General features: G+C 39.3%; 1 protein-coding gene across 12 annotated transcripts in view; it reads left to right on the top strand.

Moving 5' to 3' along the window:
• The window catches only part of Tcf12 (transcription factor 12), a 289912-nt gene that overhangs the window by 243920 nt on the left and 25564 nt on the right, over positions 1–20428 (top strand). For all 12 annotated transcript variants that reach the window (XM_076576641.1, XM_076576640.1, XM_076576639.1 and 9 more), the window contains 5 exons: positions 4807–4912; positions 6215–6354; positions 6860–7004; positions 7325–7389; positions 14674–14752. In XM_076576641.1, the coding sequence (XP_076432756.1) occupies positions 4807–4912; positions 6215–6354; positions 6860–7004; positions 7325–7389; positions 14674–14752 (535 nt within the window). The remainder of the gene's footprint in view (positions 1–4806; positions 4913–6214; positions 6355–6859; positions 7005–7324; positions 7390–14673; positions 14753–20428) is intronic.

The raw sequence follows: 20428 nt of genomic DNA, 5'->3' as shown, positions 1-20428 counted from the left end.
TAGCCACACACCCAGCCATCCATGTTTCTTTATTCCTAATTAGATGATAGTTTTCAAAGTGTTTTGAGAACTTGGATTGCTTTTTCATAGGCCTTAGAGTGTGTGAGATTTCAAGTGCTTCTTTCAGAGTATTTTGTGTAGTCTGAACTTCTAAGTGAAAGACTGTTTACCCATGTGTGGTAGTTTAAATTAAGAAAATGAAATGTAAAATTCCATTTTTGTGTGTGTGTGCCATCTACATTTCACATGGCCACTGCTGAATGGCTGCTGTATTGCGTGGCACAAAGGATAGCATTTCCTTATCACCTGAAGGTCTTCTCATGTTCTGGGAAAGGGCCCCTTAATTAATAGTCACACATACTAAAGAACACTCACCCCTGCTTGTCATTTGAGCTATTCAAAATATCAGCCATCAGACTATGGATCTGTTTTTCTTTTTAGCTAAAGCTTCTGATTTACTTATTTATTACTTTTCATCTTTTCTCCATAGTTACCAGACTCATTATGCTTCCTTGTTGTGCAGAGCTGTTTCCAATATTCATTACAAAAAGAATATATTGAAAAGAGTTGTAGTGTACATTGCCAGCCTTTAGAGCTCTAGAATTCCCTGCCTCAAATTTGGGGATCATTGATATGTCTCAACTGAATCATCCAAGGTGGAGAGGAATCTGTCTTTGCCAAAGGGGCTCCAGTTGGTTGCATGAAGTAAAACATTCTGAGCATAATTACATAGTCACTGTTGTAGATATCCTTGAAGTGGGCTGGCCTGACCTGGGCTGGGCTGTCTTTTTTTAAAGTTACTCTGGGGTATATGGGATGAGAACATTTAAGATATTAGTAAGAGTTTGTTTTCTTCAACCAGACTTAATGATAATGGAAAAGAAGTATGAGCTTTGTTTCAGTTGTACTCTGAGTTAGTTCGGCAGATAGTGAGAATGTACCTTAACACCTTAAAGGCAAAATAGTACCTCTGTAATAGCTGGCTGTGCCTGACTTTCTGAAACCAAAGCTGGAATTTTAAGCAAATTCCTGTCTAGAAATTAAATAGAACATCTTAAAATACTTAGTTGTCCCTTTCTCTAATATCTTTAAAATAGTTTGACTCCTGGTAGATTTTAGGCATCTTAAAGCATAGGTACTCCTTAATTTGTTTCTTAATTTTAAGATTGTTAATTGTGCTACAGAATCGTCCTTGAGATTTAAATGTATCATTTACAAAGAATTTTTTTAAAAAGCTGGCATCTGTGTACAGGTGATCGGATGACATAAGCAGTCTGGTTTTAATTTGTGGCCAGTTCTGATTGTAACAAGGAAAGACTTGCTCTTTTTGTGGAACTGGCTGACTGTTTTTCCACATCTGGAGCTAATAAACTCCCTGACCACATCAGTTGTGCTTTGATCTGAACTCGAGACTGGCACAACTGCTGGTCTGTACTCGGCATCTGTGTTTTGCAGGCCATGGCTGCGGTGCCAAAGGCACAGTTAGAACAGTGCAGGGCCTCTGAGAGCCACAGACTGCAGTGTTTACAGTATGATGCACTTGTGCTAATGTGTAAACAGTCAAGTTGTTTAGGGTTTTAGTTACAGTCTTTATTTGTACGACCTATCTTTTTTTTTTAAAAGATTTATTTATTTAGTATACAGTGTTCTGCCTGCATGTGTCCCTGCACTCCAGAAGAGGGCACTAGGTCTTACTATAGATAGTTGTGAACCACCTTGTGGTTGCTGGGAATTGAACTCAGGTCCTCTGGAGGAGCAACCAGTGCTCTTAACCTCTGAGCCATCTCTTCAGCCCACAATCTATCTTTTTAATGGTGTTTGGAGGAGGTTGTTTTTGGTTTTGTTTTTTGTTTAAGACAGGGTTTCCCTGTATAGCCCTGGCTATCTTGGAACTTGTTCTGTAGAACAGGCTGGCCTGGAACTCAGTGTTGGGAATAAAGGCATGCATCACCATGTCCTGTTTTATGTTGTAAAAGTTCTTTTTATTCCCAAAATCTGTGTACAGAGATTATCTCTAAAAATAAATTTTGCCTCTAATGTGAGGCCTCATTTTACTGTTCAGCTTCAGAGTCTTCAGGTGCAACTAAATATGTGTATGTTTTCCTCTAATTGTTCTGTTTGCCTCAGCTTCCTCGCTTTGTGTGATAGCCATTATTCTTTGGTTATCAGCAAATTGTGAATCAAAGTAGATATATATCTTTACTTTTGTCATAAAGGCAAACTTATAAAAAGTTTTGAAGCTTTGCTGATTTTCTTTGTTTGCTTGCTTATTTACTTAGTTAACACAGGATCTCACTCTGTAACCTAAACTACCCTGGAACTTGCTGTGTAGCTGAGGCTATCCTTGAATTTATGGAAGTTCTCCTGTTTCAGCCTCCCAAGTCTTGAGATGACAGGTGTGAACCACCATGCCAGGCTTTGGAAGGTGAAACTTAAGAAAAAAATATAGTCAGATTCTTTTCCTAAAAAAAATTGTAAGATACACACACAGTTACTTAAATCTAGCGTGGTGTTTCTTTTTTTACACTGCTAAAGTCCATTTTTTTTTTTTATCTTTTTATGTGTTTTGGCTGTACATACGTTTGTATACCACTTGCGTGCCTGTTGCCCTTGGAGGCCAGAAGAGGGCATTGGATCCCCTGGAACTGGAATTATGGATAAATGTGAACCTCCATGTGGTGCTGGGGATAGAACGTGGGTCCTCTGCAAGAGCAGCCAGTGCTTTGCCTGCTAAGCCATTCCCCTAATGCAATCTTTTATGAAATTAGTGTAAAATAGAAAAGTGTGTTAAATACATGTGTGTGTTACACTCTACTGTCAGAACTTTTGTGTGATTCCTAAGAACATAGCTTCTCCCAAACATGAAAACCAGTCCAAATAAAAAGACACGTGTGTGCTAGTGTTATCAGGACTAGCAAGAAGACTTGAAAAGGACTTTCTAACCTTTATGTAAAGTAGACTGTGCTCATATAAGTAGAGTTGAATCTTGCAAAACCTATGACAAATGGCATTAAAAACTGACCAGTACCAAACAGTGTAACTCCTCTATTGGCATGGTAGAAATAATGATACATTAGCTAACTCTTACTGGCTACTTCCTGCACTATCAGAAGCACTGTACTAAATATTTGATTTATATACATTGCCTCATCTCCTCTTCCCCTGTGAGGTACAGGATAGAGCCACCTTACAGATTGAGGTTCAGGAAGATTGAGAAATCTGTATGGTTAGTGCCTTTTGGGGAAGAATAAATTTTGTTAGCTTGTGAATTTATAATTGCTAGTTTTTGTAAATTTTTAAAATTGCTCCCAGTTAGCCTTGGTGTAAACCAGCAGTGCCCCCAGAGCTTTGTTTGCTAGGCGCACTCTGCCAGTGAGCTGTGTCCTTTCCCCAGCTCTTCCCCTTACCACTGTTTGAAAGCATGTGCTCCGGTTAAAAATGCTACGTTACCGCCGGGCGGTGGTGGCGCACGCCTTTAATCCCAGCACTCGGGAGGCAGAGGCAGGCGGATCTCCGTGAGTTCGAGGCCAGCCTGGGCTACCAAGTGAGTTCCAGGAAAGGCGCAAAGCTACACAGAGAAACCCTGTCTCGAAAAACCAAAAAAAAAAAAAAAAAAAAAAAAATGCTACGTTATATACTAACAGTCCTTTTCCCCACTTCTAGATGTAACTGTTGCTAAGTTTCTTCTATATGATTCCAGAAAATCTCAATGATTATGTAAACAATGTGTATGTTTTTGTGGTGTGTTTCCATAATAATGCTAACTTTCCCTAGTTAAGTAAAATTTAATTTTTTTTACTTTATAGTGAAACTTAATGGATGTACCCCCAACAAATTAAAATAAAGCTAATTTCTTACGTTGCTGAAATTAGTCATTTTTTTTTCATACTTCTGGTTTACTTTACAATTTATAGGTGGCTTTTTTTTTTTTTTTCTTTAAGACATTTTGTTGACAGGGTTGATGTTAAGACAGTCTCACTCTTGCCAAGGTTGGGTTGAACTTTAAGCCATCCGTCCTCCCCAGTTCCTAGGGGTGCAGGCATTAGCCTCTGTGCCAGGCTTCAGACATAACTACTTGTTATTGTTGCTTCCCTTCTAAGGTTCAGTATGCTGTGGTCATATGTCATTCACTGTTTATTTGGCTGACCATTTCGGTTTCCCAAAGATTGTGAATGTTGGCCATTTGATAGTTCAAAATGTTCATGCTTTCCTTATCTGGAGCAAACGTTCATAAAAGGAAAGTATTGCTGCCCTAATGATTAAATAATCTTTTTCTTAAAGATTATATGCCAAACTTGGAAGTATACCTGAAATGTAAGAACTAAGCCCTCTCAGCAGAATTTGATTTGATTTCCTAAGTTAAGGAAGTTACTGAGCCACATTGCTGTGCCTTTCATGCTTGCCTCGTGCCAGGAACGTTTCCTCTCATTCACTGGGTTTGAACTAACCAAATTTACAACAGTGGAAAGTTTGTGTGCTGCTTGATATTCCAAAACAGGCTGCTAAGAAAGCTATGTTCTCCTTTCTGAGTTTCATAGGCCTTTTCAGCCACCTACTATAATGTCATAACAAGATGGAATACGTGAATATTTGAAGTAATTTATTTTCTAGTAACCAGCTAAAAAGAAACATGTAGTTAGTAACCAAATTTGATGTCAACTATGTAGCAATCTTTCTGTTTGTGACATGTACTAATAGAGATTAGTAGATGAGACTTTTTAGGTTCTTTGTGGAACATAGAACTCATTTTATATAAGTAATATAATAATCATTTACATTTTAATTAATCTCCTGTTTTGTTTTAAGGTGTATGCACCATCCCCAAATTCTGACGATTTCAACCGTGAATCTCCTAGTTATCCATCTCCCAAGCCACCAACCAGTATGTTCGCTAGCACTTTCTTTATGCAAGGTAAGCACTCCCAGCAGTTGAGAGAACCAGCCAGAGCTGTCGGTGTGCTGGCATTAAATATAAGAAAAGATAGCTGTGCAGAAATCCAGACATACTTTTCTAGGTGTTTTTTTTTTTTCCTAAGTCAGTTAAAATTTAGCCATACAATATTCTAGGGGCATTTATTGCTAATTGTAATTTAATTAAATTATCCAACAAACCTTTAAAATGATCGTTTAGTACTGAGAAAAATGAGCAAAGCTGCCATGATTTGTTCTAGAATGTTGAAATAAGCTAGAAACAGTAGTGGTTTATGGTTTGGATTGTAGTTCCATAAAGAGTAAATGTTAAGCAAAAGAAGTGTTGCATTTCTTCTAATTCCTGTCTTGACAAATCATTTTTATTTGGTCTCCTGTGGTTTGGTATTGTGGGAAGTGTGTGTGGGAGCTGTACATCATTACATAAATGGTTTCTTGACTATGCTGTAGATGAAGTCACTGCTGACATCTCACTTAGCCTCACTATATAATGTGGTCACTTTTTACCTCAACTTGCTGTTAGAGAAACTTCTCTATTCCATGTTTTCAGAGTGTCTGATATGAAATGTGTTGCTTATTATGGGTTAAGGCCTTGGTTGAACATTTAGCCAAAAATTAAATCCAACTTGCCCCCTATATTTCAAGTATCTATTACCTTTCTTGGTATGAAATAAATGTTTTTTGAGGATTGTTATAATAATCCACTGTTACAGTTGTGCTTTTTTTTTAACTATATAAGTTACTTTTTAAATAGTAATTTTGAGGGTAGGAGGGAAGAAAACCTGATAAAATATTAGATTGGATAGGAGGAATAATATCTGCAGGCATTATTTGTTTCTGTTGCTGTAATAAAGTACCCTGACAGAAAGCATCTTAGAGAAGGGTAACAGTCCATCACAGCAGGTAAGTCAAGGCAGTGGGGATTTACACAGCTCAGCACATCAGAGTCAACAGCAGAGAGACGTGAATGCATGTACCCTCACTTGATCAGCTCACTTTTTTTCAGACTTAAATAGTTCAGACAATAAATGGTACCATTCACATTCCGTTTACCCAGTTAAGAAAACCCTTCACAGACATTCCCTCAGCCAGTCTGATCTAGCCAATCTCTCACTGAATTACTTTTCCTGGATGATTCTAGATTGTAGCAACTGGACAGTTGAAATCAATCACCATTATACCCTTTGGATTTTCTTTCTTTTTTTCTTTTTTTTTTTTTGTACATAATCAAAATAAAAAATTCTGGCTAGGGAAAACTTTGTATTTATTTTTCTTTTTATCTTAGATGGGACCCACAGTTCTTCTGACCTTTGGAATTCATCAAATGGGATGAGCCAGCCTGGTTTTAGTGGAATTCTGGGGACCTCAACTTCCCACATGTCTCAGTCCAGTAGTTACGGCAGCCTTCATTCACATGACCGCTTGGTAGGCTATCAAATAATATTTTATCCTTACATCTTTATCTTTGTATAAAAATCAATTATGCCAAAACTTCTGAATTTTGAAGTATTTATAGGCTTACTTTACCATGACACTTCTCAGTGTGACTGCCTTGTCACACTAGATTCTAACTTGTCATACACTGTGCTCATTTTAACCTCTTATACAGATTGTCCAGTGTACGTTCATATTCAGAAAATACATGCTTTAATTTTCTATTTATTATCTGTGTATGTGTGTGTGAGAAAGAGAGAAAGAGAGTATGTGCATGCACTTGTGTGATTGTGTGATTGTGTGATTGTGTGATTGTGTGTGTGTGTGTGTGTGTGTGTGTGTGTGTGTGTGTGTGTGTGTGTGTGTGTGTGATCGTGTGAGCAACACGTAACTAGGGACTGAAACCTTCATGCATGCTAGGCAAGTGCTCTACCACCACTAGTATCCCCAGCCTACAGATAACATGTAATAGATCATGTCTCTCTTCCTCTTCTAGAGTTATCCTCCACACTCCGTGTCACCTACAGACATAAACACAAGTCTTCCGCCAATGTCCAGCTTCCACCGTGGCAGCACCAGCAGCTCACCGTATGTTGCTGCCTCCCATACTCCTCCCATCAATGGATCAGATAGCATTCTAGGTGAGCTTCCGAGTTGGGAAAGCTTCCTAATCCTAATTTGAGAGTTTTATTGAAATCCATATTGTTCAATTAAATATTTAGCATTTAGCTTAAATAAAAATGAAAGAAGATAATTAACCTTTAAGTTTCATTAATCCAAAAACCAATAAGGAACTCATCTTTATTTTTATAGCTTGTTAAATAGCACATAGTGTTTCCTGATTCACTGTGACATGTAAGGTCACAAGCCAGGTACCCTTGAAGTAATAGGTACATGCTTAAGGGGAAAAGTAGCATTCCTGCTAGTCTTCTTGATTTGTTTACCTGTTTGCCCCATCCAGGAGCCAGAGGGAATGCGGCTGGAAGCTCACAAACGGGGGATGCACTTGGGAAGGCTTTGGCATCTGTAAGTATTGGGTATACGTTCTACTGAGGAACCAGGGTGTAGATTTTGTGGACAGTAAATGGCATAGTTACGACACTTTTAACAGCTGTTTTGTATTTATATTAGTACATACCATTAAATTAGTTCATGATAACAACTCCCTTATCCATACCTACAAGAACTCTATTGTAGTTTCATTTAAATATGTTTTTATTTGAGTTGAACAGATACAGGTAAAACATAGAGGAATCTGGGGAAATATATGTGTTTTAAATACTCAAGTGGCCCATTTAAATAAATCAAGAGGTGCCAAGAAAAAAATCCAACTCATCTTAAGTGAAGGAAATGCCTTTATAAGGGTTTTCACAAGATGGAAAATACTTTTATTTATTAGGAAAAAAACAATTACCTACAGCTGGTTCACTCAGAAACCAAGGGGTGGGGCTCAGAATCATTGAAAGACTTGTGCAAAAATGAATGAAACTGATTGAAAGAGATGTTATAATATGGCACAGCTAGTCTTTATCCCATCAAAGCAATAGGGACTACAGTGATAACAGTTTAGTATATCTGACTCTTAAAATGTTAAAGTTAGTTTGGAATGCTAAAGCCAGAAAGGAGAGAAGGGTATTTATTGTCTGTAAAGACTCAGATTTAATTGTTCAATTTCAAATTATGCTTTCTGCTTTGTGAAGTTTCTCCTCTTTTTTTTTAACTTTTTTCCCTCCTCTTTTAGTCTTGAGCAGTATGTCTTTTAGAATTTCAGAATTTTCTTATATTTTTGTCTGCAGTCCAATGAACTTTCTCAAACATTTGCTGTTGATAGGAAAAGTAGAACTCTGATATGTGAGCAGCTGTTGAGCTCTTGAAGAAAGAAACTTCTTTATATATTGTTTGAGTAAATAAACCTTTCTCTATAGCTGTAAGTATGAATTTTTTGAGAAATGAAGCCAAGTCAAACTCTTCTGCCACATATTGGAACTCGGCACACAATGGAGCCCAGTAAATGTTGGTTGGATTTAATCTTGGAACATATGTAATTATAGTGGTGGTACAAACCCACAGAAATGATCAACTGTGGTCTGAGTGCTTTCTAGTTTCTCGGCACTAAGCATTTCCATGCCCTATTTCATTTAATCCTCAAGAAAACCCTGTAAGGTTGGCATTATTGCCCCTACATTACAGGTGTGAGAACTGAGGTTTAAAGGTTAAGGGACTTGGGCTCCAAAGATTAAGTAGTTTACCCTGGGGATCAGTAGCTAGTAAGGATAGTGCTCACATACAAAAGAACCCCCTCTCCACTGCTCTGGGTGTCTAGGAAGCTGTGCTATAGGGACTGTCTTAGAGGTGTTCAGGATGATTAAGAGAGTTGTCCTTTCTTTTTTCTGAATTTATTCACTGAAGGAAACTTCGTGTGTAGGAAGAAAATTGGTCTTGGTATTTGTTTGGTATGCCATATTCCTCCTCATTTTAGAAGAACTAGTAGCAGATAGTTCATTCATATGTAAGAGGACAAGTAACATTTGACTCAATATTAAGCAAAATTTAAAAATAAAACCTCCATTTGGGAGTCATTTTTTTCTCACAGGTTTTTGTTTTTCTGAGGAAAATGTATATATAGAAACCATTGTATGGGCAGATAAGACTTTGTGATGTTCTCAGGAATCCTTCAAGCTTACTTTAGTTACCCTGACATCCTTGATATTTCCTTCCATATTATGAACAGCATACTAGCCAAACCAGGATGGCATTTGGAGAAAAAAATCCAAAATCACTCTGAATGGAAGCCAGGAAGAAATGTTTAATTTAGCTAGTGGGTGGGCTTTGGTTGTCATGGAAACTCAGCTCTCATCCTGTGTTGTTACTAGGCGGGAACAGTCAGGTCATTCCATAAATCATTTCTGTCATAGCTGAGAGTGATGCATTCCATCTGCTCCATCACTGCAGACCCTCATATGTACACTTCCTGTCCCTTCCCTCAGTCTCCTTCTATCTCCCCAAACAATGTTTGTTTGTTTCTCCAGTTTTCCTTATATACTCCCATTCTCATAAATGATGTGTAGTGTTTAAAATGTACTAAAAAGCAAAAATAGTGAGTTGTCTGGTGATTGGAAGAATTAGGGGAGATGAGAGGAAGAAACTTAATGAGGATTACATCTGAGAATCTGACATGCGTATCAGAATTTTACATTAAGCATTGCAGATGGCCACAATGTGGCATCTTTAATATAATACAGCATCTACTTTTGATGAGAAAACACTGCTGTTGTCTTTAGAAGTTAATTCTAGTTTCCCAGTTGCCTTAGAAGGTCTTTCATGTGTGAAACACCAGAGAGTACAACCTTTGTTCTGCAGTTTAGGTATTAAAGAACACACAGAATACTGCGTGATTAAACATGTAAGGCCAGATAATGCGTTTGCAAAGGTTCCTTTATTTTAGGTTTAAGCCTGGATAATTGTGGTCTTAATCTCAGGATAGCAAGAAAGAGAATTGTACATGAAGGTATTTACACAAAGTCCCCAAAGCCCTATGGATTGTGCACTAGTTTAGATAATAGACGTGGGTAGATAGAAGAAAAGGAAAAAAATCGGTGTGTCCCTGAATGTTTGCCAGACAATCACCCTTTAAGACTGTGCCCATGGAGAGTTATATGGAGGAAGAAACATCTGGTTTATTTCAGTGCCTAATACCATATCAAAACATTCAGTCTTTAATTTAGAAGAGATCAAACGAGAGGACTGTTTAACTTTGTTGATTATATCAGGCTTCTTTGTGATAATTTATGTTTTGATTTCTGTGTGCCAGGGAGGGAAGAAGAGAGGGGGAATGTGTGTGTGTGTGTGTGTGTGTGTGTGTGTGTGTGTGTGTGTGTGTGTGTGTGTGTGTGTGTGTGTGTTTTAATCTAGATAGTTAAATGGTCAGTAGTCTCTAACAAAAGAAAAGAAAATCCAGGGAAGTTGACGTTTAGAAGTAATTCATGAAATAAGTTTCTTTGTTCCTTAGTCAATAACATTAGCATAATAAAGATTAACTGAAATGTGCAGAAGCTTCAGTGTTTAAAACCTTAGACTCTCAGTTCCAGGATTGGGCCTGGAGCTCTCCATTGTTTCTTTTTGTCTGAGGCTCTTTTCATTAGCCTCTGGCTTTATTGGCACCCTACTGATTGGAATGGACCATGACTGATAGGAGGAGGAGCCTCATTTGTTGCACTAAAATGAGGAATATTACCGTTTAGGCCTGGCAGAAGGTGCTGGGAGTTATTCATCATTGGCCATTTAACTGTGGGTGCCTGTGGGTTGCATGTAGAATGAGCCCTGACTTTGTTTCTGCCCTAGACTCGTAAGTCACTGCCACCTCCATTTTTAAAGTGACATTTTTCTTCTTTAAACACAACTTTGGAGTCCTTTAAGACCAGAAAATAGGGAAAGAAATCTTTATTTAGAATGTTCTTTGCCAAAAAAGCCTGGTGTTTAGGATTTCTAAAACAGTCACAGTTTTTATGAACTAATGTAATTCAGTTGTGATTTGCCGATAGAATGAGTCTGCAGAGACACAGGCTGGGGGAGTGGTCTGAAAGGCTTTGGTGTGCTCATAGTCTTCCTCCCTCCCTGAGTGTTCTCTGTGAGAGTGAAACAGCTGGGTTTGGTTGGGTTGGGTTGGGTTGGGTTTGGTTTGGTTTGGTTTGGTTTGGTTTGGTTTGGTTTGGTTTGGTTTGGTTGGGAGGAGGTACAGAGCACAAACATGCCATGATCAAAGTGTGGAGGTCAGGGGACAACTTACAGGAATCTACCTCTATCCAGGTAGATCCTGGGGATCAAATTGAGCCATTCATCTGCCCTACCCATAAATAACTTTTTATTTATTTTATGTGCATTGGTGTTTGCCTGCTTGTATGTCTGTATGAGGGTGTTGGATCCTATGGAACTAGAGTTACAGATAGGTGTGAGCTATCATGTGGGTGCTGGGAATTGAACCCTACTCCCTTTTTAAAAATGTAGATAAAGAATGAATAACAGTTCTGTCTGGTGTCACATCAAACCACAAATGTAATGATAAATGGTAAAAATGGCTTCTATTATACAAATGGAGAAACTTCTTTTGAGAAAGATACATTTTAGTATAACTTCTCCTGTTTACACGATGATTCTCAAAAGTTTGAGTATAGGATCAGAACATTCTCCTATCACTCAAAATAGTGATCATACATGACTCTGAAGTATAACTTCTGTTTTCTTTGACTTAAGTAAGTCAAATGCTGGTGAGAGTTTCTTTAGGGATTGTTTCACTGAAAGGGCAGAGCTGAAAAAATTGGCAAGATATTCACACCCAGAAAGCCATTGCTTACCTGAACATGAGATACACTAATTCTCTCCAGTCACAGAACCTTACCATGTAATTGTTGTAAAAATTTATACCATGCTATAGATTTGGAGTGAAGTGAACCATAACAGGCTCTTTAACTTTCTTACTTTGGTTACTGATCCCCATTACCTAAATACTAAGGTGCAGAATCTTCTTACTGATAAGTATTGTAGCAAATTTTATCACTCTTTATGATCTGTATTGGAGCCAGGTGGTGGCGGCACATGCTTTTAATCCCAGCGCTTGGAAGGCAGAGGCAGGTGGATCACTGTGAGTTCAAAGCTGTTAACACAGAGAAATCCTGTCTTGGAAAAAACAAATAAGTCTCAACACTGGGAAGACAGACAAATGGATCCCTAAGGCTTGGCCAGCCAGAGGTCTAGGCCAAGGAGACATCCTGTCTCCAAAAATAAGATGGACAGCTCCTGAGGAACAATACCTGAGGTTGTCCTGTGGCCTCCACACACTTACATATACAATTGAAAGTGATGTGAGACTTAAGGAAAACAGCTCTCTGAACAGATGAAGATAGGTTTCCTCTATATCCCAGAATGTAATCAATATTTATATGTATAATTCAGCTATCATTTGGCTTAAAAGGGCTTATTGGTAAATGTTATTGTTTATACTATTTTTACAGAGAAAATATTTTACTGTTTAAAATAACCCTAGGCTTTTAAATTATAACCTGTTTTTATGTTCATACTATCTGAGTATTATTTCTCCTGCAATTGTACACAAAATGTTTTTATGTTAAAAAATATTTAAAAAATAAATAACATGGTGTGAGAATGATGTGTACCTATCCCAGAAACTGAGAATTGTGAATATTGGTATCTACAAAGGAGAGAGCCAGGCCAAAGAAAAGGGGGAGCACAAACCAAAATAGAGGAACAGGGGAAAAGGTGGGGAGGGTAGGAAGCAGGGGGTGACTCAGTTCAGATGTCCTCCTCTGTCTGCCCAGGTGGAGAAGTCAGGCAGGAGCTATCAGCTCTGGAGTCCCTCACCAGCATGTGTAAACAGGGTGGTGATAGAGAAGAGGAGGGTACTTGGGACTCTGGGGAAACCTTTAAGGAGTCTAGAGAGTAAAGGAGATGGAACATAGGTAAACCTGAAGCCCAAAAGTCACTCCAGTGAGAATTCCTAGCACAGGCTCTGCCATTTCTACCATCCCTCATCACTTGTCAGCACAGCAGCGGCTTGGCAAGCATTGAGAGTAGGAGACAGGTAATGGAGAGCTTAGAATGCCCTGTAAGCACCAGCACAGAACTAGGAGCTGCCAGCTGCTGCCAAGGGTGCTGTTTCTCCAGGGCTTTCACAGTTGGTTCTCACGGGTGAGGAGTTATGTCAGCAAGGCAAACTGCTGATCTATGAGTGCAGTTTTGTGACTATTTTCTCTCTTCTCTCTTCTCCATCAATGTCATCATTTTTCCCTCCCTCCCTCCCTCATCGATGCTGTATTACATGCTTTATGAAGTTAACATTGGTTGCTTATAGAAAAGGTACAATTGACTCCTGAACATAAGAAATAATGAGTCACAATGATAAAGATGTTGAGACATGTTTGTAAAAGTTTAGTGTCCTTTGAGAGAAAGCTTAATTTAATACACAATTATTGGAGCTAAAACAGACGAGTAACTTTTTAAAGGAGTAAGGGGTAACTATTAATCTTCTTTAGTTATCTTTTTAGAAGAGAAAACATAAAAAAAAAAACTTTTTCAAAGTTTTGTGGGTTTTTTTTTTTTTTTTAATGGGGGTGGTGGTAGTGATAGTAGTGGTGTAGTGGTTGTTTTGGAGACAGGGTTTCTCTGTGTAGCCCTGGCTGTCCTGGAACTCACTCTGTAGACCAGGCTGATCTCAAACTCAGAGATCTGCCTGCCTCTGCCTCCTTCTGCTAGGATTAAAGGAGTGCGCCACCATGCTTGACTTAAAGACCTTTTTGATGCATAATGGCCAGGCTTCATGTGACATACCTACTACTCCAGACCTTGCAGCCCAAGTCAAGAGGATCACAAATGCAAGGTCTGAGCCTGTTGGGATCCTGATGACCTACCCTAGACTCAGACTCAAACACCAATAACAAAACAACCTAAAAGACCCTATCTTTTTTTTTAATGTTTTTTTTGTGTGTGTGTGAGATTATCATTTTTATATTACTTGGATGGTATATTCTTTAAAGATTATTTACTTTTCAGATATTTTAACTTTACAATAGCTTCTTCTATTCTGAGGCGAAGACTCGCCGCAAATATGGCACCTTAAAGTTACAGTCTCGGGTTGGGGATTTAGCTCAGTGGTCAAGCGCTTGCCTAGCAAGCACAAGGCCCTGGGTTCGGTCCTTAGCTCCAGAGAAAGAGAGAGGGAGGGAGGGAGGGAGGGAGGGAAGGAAAGAAAGAAGGAAAGAAAAGGAAAGAAAGAAAGAGAGAGAAAGAAAGGAAGGAAGGAAGAAAGGAAGGAAGAAAGAAAGAAAAAAAAGACAGGCTCTTTGCTTATAAAAAAAAAGTTGCAGTCTCACCTCTGCCTCCCAAGTGCTAGTCACAGGTGTGGGCTACTCTCCATGGCCTGTTAGTGCTGTGTAGCCCAGGCTGGCTTTGAACTAGGTATCCTCCTGCCTCTGCCTCCCAGGAGTTGATAATTGCAGGGGTGCGCCCATACCCAACCTCACGTCTTCATTTTCTGCTGATAATTAGAAACTTTCCAACAACAATAACTAAGAACTATATATCTGTGTTATTCCTCTCACATTTGAAATTGTGTAATATTTTTTGTCCTAGTTTGAACACTGAAGCTACTTTGGTGTCTGGTGACAAGAAGAGTTTGATGAAAGTGTTTTCACTGTGAGCCTTGGAGTAGTGTGACCAAGATCACAGAGACATCTTCATGAAGGGGTTTGTATTTTTGCTGCTTTCTGACACGTGTGTATCTCTTGTTTTTCTGGTTAGATTTATTCTCCTGACCATACAAGCAGTAGTTTTCCATCAAATCCATCAACACCAGTGGGATCTCCTTCACCTCTCACAGGTGAGTTTCTTTTATTCATGGCATATACAAGTCTTCTACTTGAAAATAATTCTGATTCAACAAAATTTCAGTAAAATCTGCCAGGCAGTGGCGGCGAACGCCTTTAATCCCAGCACTGGGAGGCAGAGCCAGGAGGATCTCTGTGAGTTCGAGGCCAGCCTGGTCTCCAAAGTGAGTTCCAGGAAAGGCACAAAGCTACACAGAGAAACCCTGTCTCCAAAAAAAAAAAAAAAAAAAATTTCAGTAAAATCCTATTTAAATTATGAAAAAATCATTTTGACAATAAATATCTTATCAGAAACTGTCCCTGGAGTTCATTTTGAAGAAATACTGAAATATTTGCTCATCTTGAATTATTTATGCATAATTGTCCTAGGTTCTTAAATAATCTGTGATGGTTTCCAATACCAATTGTTGTAACTTAGATAACTTCTTTGAGACTACTAGGTTGTAATGACACGTTTTTATATGAAAACTTAGCAGGGGACTGTATAGTTTTTCTGTTGAGAAAAAGACTAGGCTGTGGATGAGCAGCATTAGTGGAGCTGCCGAAATGGTTCATTTTGTTTTCTTTTCTCCTGATTTTGAACATTAATTTTGACAAGTTCTGGAACTATCCTATGGAATGAATTTGTTGAGATATTGTAATTGTAAATGGTAATTTTTATTAGTATTAAATAAAGTCATGAAAATATCATTCAAGCAATAATTTTAAAACCTTACCCATATTTTTCTAAGCAACATTTGGAAAGGAGGGACTTGCTGAAGAAAAGTATGTTTGTTTTGAAGAGGAGACATTATTAGACAACTGGGTGGGATCACCACATCCTCCCCAGCATTTGGCCTCAGCAGCGGCCCTGCTTTCCCGTCTAGCCGCGGTTAGACAGCGGTAGTTTCCTTTAAGCACTCTTGTGTTGTGCAGGGTCCCTTGAAGTCAGGACTCTTGTTGTCTGTCACCTGTGCTTTGTTAGTCCTGGGTCTCTGCTCAGCCGCATTCCAGGGGGACATGCTGAGCTGCAGCAGCTGCTCTTGGCTAGTAGCAGGCTAGGCCACTTTTTCAAAGACATGGCTTCAGCTGTCTAGGAAATGTGAAGCAGCTGTTGCTCACTTAAGCAAGATGATGAAAGACCCATTGACTTAGAGTTGTTTAGCAGAGCTGAAGTTACAGGGAGAGTGATGTCACTTAGCCCTGCTCACTATCTTGGCACTGTTTTACCAAAATCCTTGGCATAATTTTTGCCACAGCCTGTTTTTGCACTTTGTCATCTGATGTGTCCATGTCTGCCTTTACTGTACTAATCATGGGAGGGGAGCCTGGTGCTCAGTGTCTAAGAAGGCATGAGTGAAACAGACTGGTTCAAGTCTGAGGTCTCCTCCTGTCTTCTTCTCGCCTTTGCTTCCCTTGAATACATGAATACCCACACTGTGGTAGAGCAGAGACAGGGAGGAAGAAAAAGCACTGTGATAAATGTTCATAGTCACAAGAAAAGGAAACAGCAAACCAGAGCTCCTGTTTGTACAGATTGCTGTGTACCTTATGTGGCCTTGATGTGGCATCTGGAATAAGTGGGTTGTCCACAGTTAGCCCTGTTCCCTATGCCTGACCATCAGTCTGACTCAGCACAGGATCTGTGAGGACAGACATACAGGCAACAGACCCTCACAGGCAGCTTCATGGCTGTCATTCTTGAATAAATCCATATCTTCCTCCAGAAATTTCCACTCCAGGAGCATACATTTATATCTCAAGTACTTGTGGGGATGCTTCTAAGACATTGTGCTTATTAAGAAGCTTGGGATGAAAGGAAAAGGAACTCTGGTCCTTTCTAGCTTGAACATTAAGAGCATTTGTTGGGGGTGGGGGTGATTATTGAGACAGAATGTTACTACATATGTAGCCTTGGCTGATCTGAAACTTGCTATGTAGCCCAAGATGGCCTTGAACTCATATCTGTCTGCCTCTGCCTCCCAAGTGCTGGGATTAAAGGTGTGTGAGCATTTGTTCTTAGGTAACAAGAAGCCCATAGCAGGCTAGCTGTGAATCTGCATATCAGAGCCCCTGCTCTGTCTCCTAGAGGTTGGTTCTTTCTGACAATTGAGACACTACAAACAGTATCCAGTAGAAGAAAAAAGACTGTTTTTCCCTCCATGTCTCTTAAGAAATCTTTTCTAGAAGCCTCTCCTGTCAATTTACCCTTATGTTTCATTGGCCAGCACTGGGCCTACCTGCATCTGAAGGGGACCTACCATATTTATCTTAGGTACTGGGATTTATCCAAAGTTGGGATAGAATTATCCTCTCATGGTATTAGAACAGGTCCATCCCTTCATCCTTTTGAACAAACTCGGGACTTTGGCATCAAGGTGAAAGAGAAATTGGCTGTGCCTACTACAGTTTAAAAAGTGACACACATTGATATTAGGAGAATATGTTCAATATGGGAGTTGGGAGGCAGATAAGAGCTAACCATTCCTTAACTTTGTTTACCTTCATTTGGGATATAGATGAAGAAGGTCTGTAATGTTAGGACCTGGTAGCAGTACTCAGAAACTCACAGTAAAAGTTGAATTTAGGTTTATGTCATTCGTGTATGTCATCTGGGAGCATGCCTCAGTGTTAAATCACTTGCCTGACTTCAGCAAGTTTCCAGATGAGTTGTGAAAATAAAGCCACAGATTGAGTTGTGGTCAGATTAGGGCACAGGTTTTATGAAGAGGATTTTAATAGGAGGAGTGTTTTTGTGAGTATAAAGGAAAGAGTGCAGCACAGATCTGGATATTAGAAAGTGGCTGCCCTCCTCATCTAGTCATGTGTCAAAAGGGTGACTGGAATATATTGTGGGAAACTGTAAGCATTAGGATTCCAGTCGGGCGGGGCTGAAGGCTTGAGTTTATGGTGAAGTTACAAAGAGAAACTACTGGGGTCCTGGAGTAAGAAATAACTCAGAGCTAAGCATTGTGTTGTACTGAAGGGTCTGGGCGGGGGCAGTGGGGGGAGTGTAACTGAAGTTTTCCTGTTCAAATCTCTCTCAGTCGCTTGGACCCAAGTAAACACACAGAGGCTTATGTTAATTAAAACTGTTTGGCCATTAGCTCAGGCCTACCACTGACTCGCTCTTATACTTAAATTAACCCATAATTCTTATTTATGTTTAGCCACATGGCTTGGTACCTTTTCTCAGTTCTGCCTTCACATCTTGCCTCCTCTGTGTCTGGCTGGCGACTCCTGACTCCTCCTTCCTGTTCCCAGAATTCTCCTCTCTGCTTATCCTCCCTATACTATCCTTCCTGCCTGGCTACTGGCCAGTCAGCGTTTTATTTATCAACCAAATCAGAGCAACACACATTCACAGCATACAGAAAAACATCCCCAGCAGGGAAGGACATACAGAGAAGGCAGATGGATTTCCAGCCTGGTCTATAAAGGAAGTCCCAAGCCACCCAAGGGTACCTAGTAAGACATTGTCTCAGAAACAAGAGAGAACTAATAAGTGAACTAAGGCCTAGACATGCTCTTAGCTTTGCAGAAGGGAGTATCCATTCTGTGTATGAACCAGTTCTACTGGGTGAAGGAAGTACTTCCTAAGTGCTGGTCAGAGTAAGAGCAAATCAGAAACATGCATAAATTTAGATATGACCAGTCTTCCCAGAAATAATTCAGCTCTGACCCTAGTCACCACCTAGCTTGCTTCCTATAAATATGTTCAATAAATTTTAATAAGTAAATTTGCTGTAATCCTTCTAAACTAAGAGCCACATTTCTAGAGTGGCTGATTACTTAAAAAAAAAAAAATAGACCGCAGGACAGTTAAAGAAATTGTTTCCCACAAAGTTTGTTTCCTCTATTCTGTATGCAATTGTTGGTAATTACAGGCTAGGGGCACCAGTATGATTCTAAATTTAACCTGTGTATTTTATTCTCATGCTAATTTTACAAAGAAGAGAAGCTATAGCTCTTATCTAGTATCAGATGCATGCTAGCTAATGTTGTGGTCTGTGTCTGGAATCTGATTACCACCCCACTCAGAGGTCTCATCCATGGCTAATAAGACACCAGTATTCCAAGACTGCCAAGATTTTGGTATATTTACCATGCTTTTTTTTTTTTTTTTAATTATTACATTGGAATCTATGCACAGAGGGAGATGGTATTAATGTTCCATTACCAGAAAGACATTTAGCTTGGAGGCATGCTTTCATATCTCTTAAGATCATCTTTATAAGGCAGATTAAGATAAAACTATTTCTTTTATTTTTGCATATACCAAAATGTATATACCATGCTAGGGATCAAACCTAGGGACTTACACATTCTAGGCAAGTATTCTACCACTGAGCCACACTCCCAGCCTCCACTAACTGCCTGTTGATATTACCAGATGATGGTGCTGACTTCTGAGCTAGCTCTGCCTTGTTTAACTATTCATCATCCCCTTTGTGACCAACAACATAAAATGTTAGGTGACTAGTACGGTTACAGGACCTTTGTCCATGAAGTATAGCTTTGAACTATGAAGTTCAAAGAGATGCCTATCACTGACTGAGCCCTACTGATATTCTGCTTTAACCTTGTGTTGTAACAGTGTGTAGACCAATCAATAATAAAACAACAAAGTAAGTTTAAGTATGTGTCTTTTTTTAATGGTTTTTTATTATTATTTTTACATCCCTACCACAGTTGCCCTTTCCTCCTCTCCTCTGCTCTCCCCCATCTTTTTTTTTTTGATATATAGTTAAATGGGTGATATTAGAGGTAGATCTTTGCATGGTTTCTCTCTCTCTCTCTCTCTCTCTCTCTCTCTCTCTCTCTCTCTCTCTCTCTCTGTGGGTGTGGGTGTGGGTGTGTGTACATACCTATCATGGTATATACATCTGGAAGTCAGGACAACTAGCAAGAGTCAGTTCTCTTCTTCTATTACGTGGGTTTCAGGTATCAAACTCAGTTGTGAGGTTTGGCTACAAGCATCTTTACCCACTGAGCCATCTCGATGACCCGTTGCATGGTTTCTTTATCATTATCCAAAAAATATAAATATAAGGCTGGGGAATATAGCTTAACATGTATGAGGCTCTGGGTTCAGTCTCCAACATACATATACAGTCTTCTGAGTGCAGAATTCTCATGTGACTGATGTAGTGCAATAATCCTCTGTACCGTCATCACTAAGCTTATGAGGAACCACAGACACTGCCTACTTTGCAAAGTATTTGTATGCCTACTGACTGTCATGTCTTCAGACATTTAAGAGCACCTGATCTGATGATCTGGCTCCTGTCACAGACTGATCACATAAGAGTTTGGAAGAAGATTGGACCAAAATGGTTGAAATGATTTTTTTTTTCAAAACAGGGTTTTTCTGTTACCTTAGCTATCCTGCAACTCTGTAGACCATGGTTGGCCTACAGAGATCCACCTGCCTCTGCCTCCTGAGTGCTAGGATTAAAGGCGCATGTTACCACCGTCTGGCTAAAATGATTTTTTGTGTCAATAATTTGGGGTCTTTAGCCTATGATCATCTCCCCACCTAAACATTTTTTTAGCTGGTGCACCTGGTACATTTTAGCCTTTGAAACTACTTCATCCGTGCATGGCTAGGGGCACTGTCAGAAGATGCACATGAATGTGTATACACTCTTTAAGTTGAGAAATAGTACTTCATATGGAAATGTACTCCC

The sequence above is a fragment of the Peromyscus maniculatus genome, chromosome 7 (assembly GCF_049852395.1).
Source record: "Peromyscus maniculatus bairdii isolate BWxNUB_F1_BW_parent chromosome 7, HU_Pman_BW_mat_3.1, whole genome shotgun sequence".
Lineage (NCBI taxonomy): Eukaryota > Metazoa > Chordata > Mammalia > Rodentia > Cricetidae > Peromyscus > Peromyscus maniculatus.
This window is presented reverse-complemented; position numbering and strand designations above follow the sequence as displayed.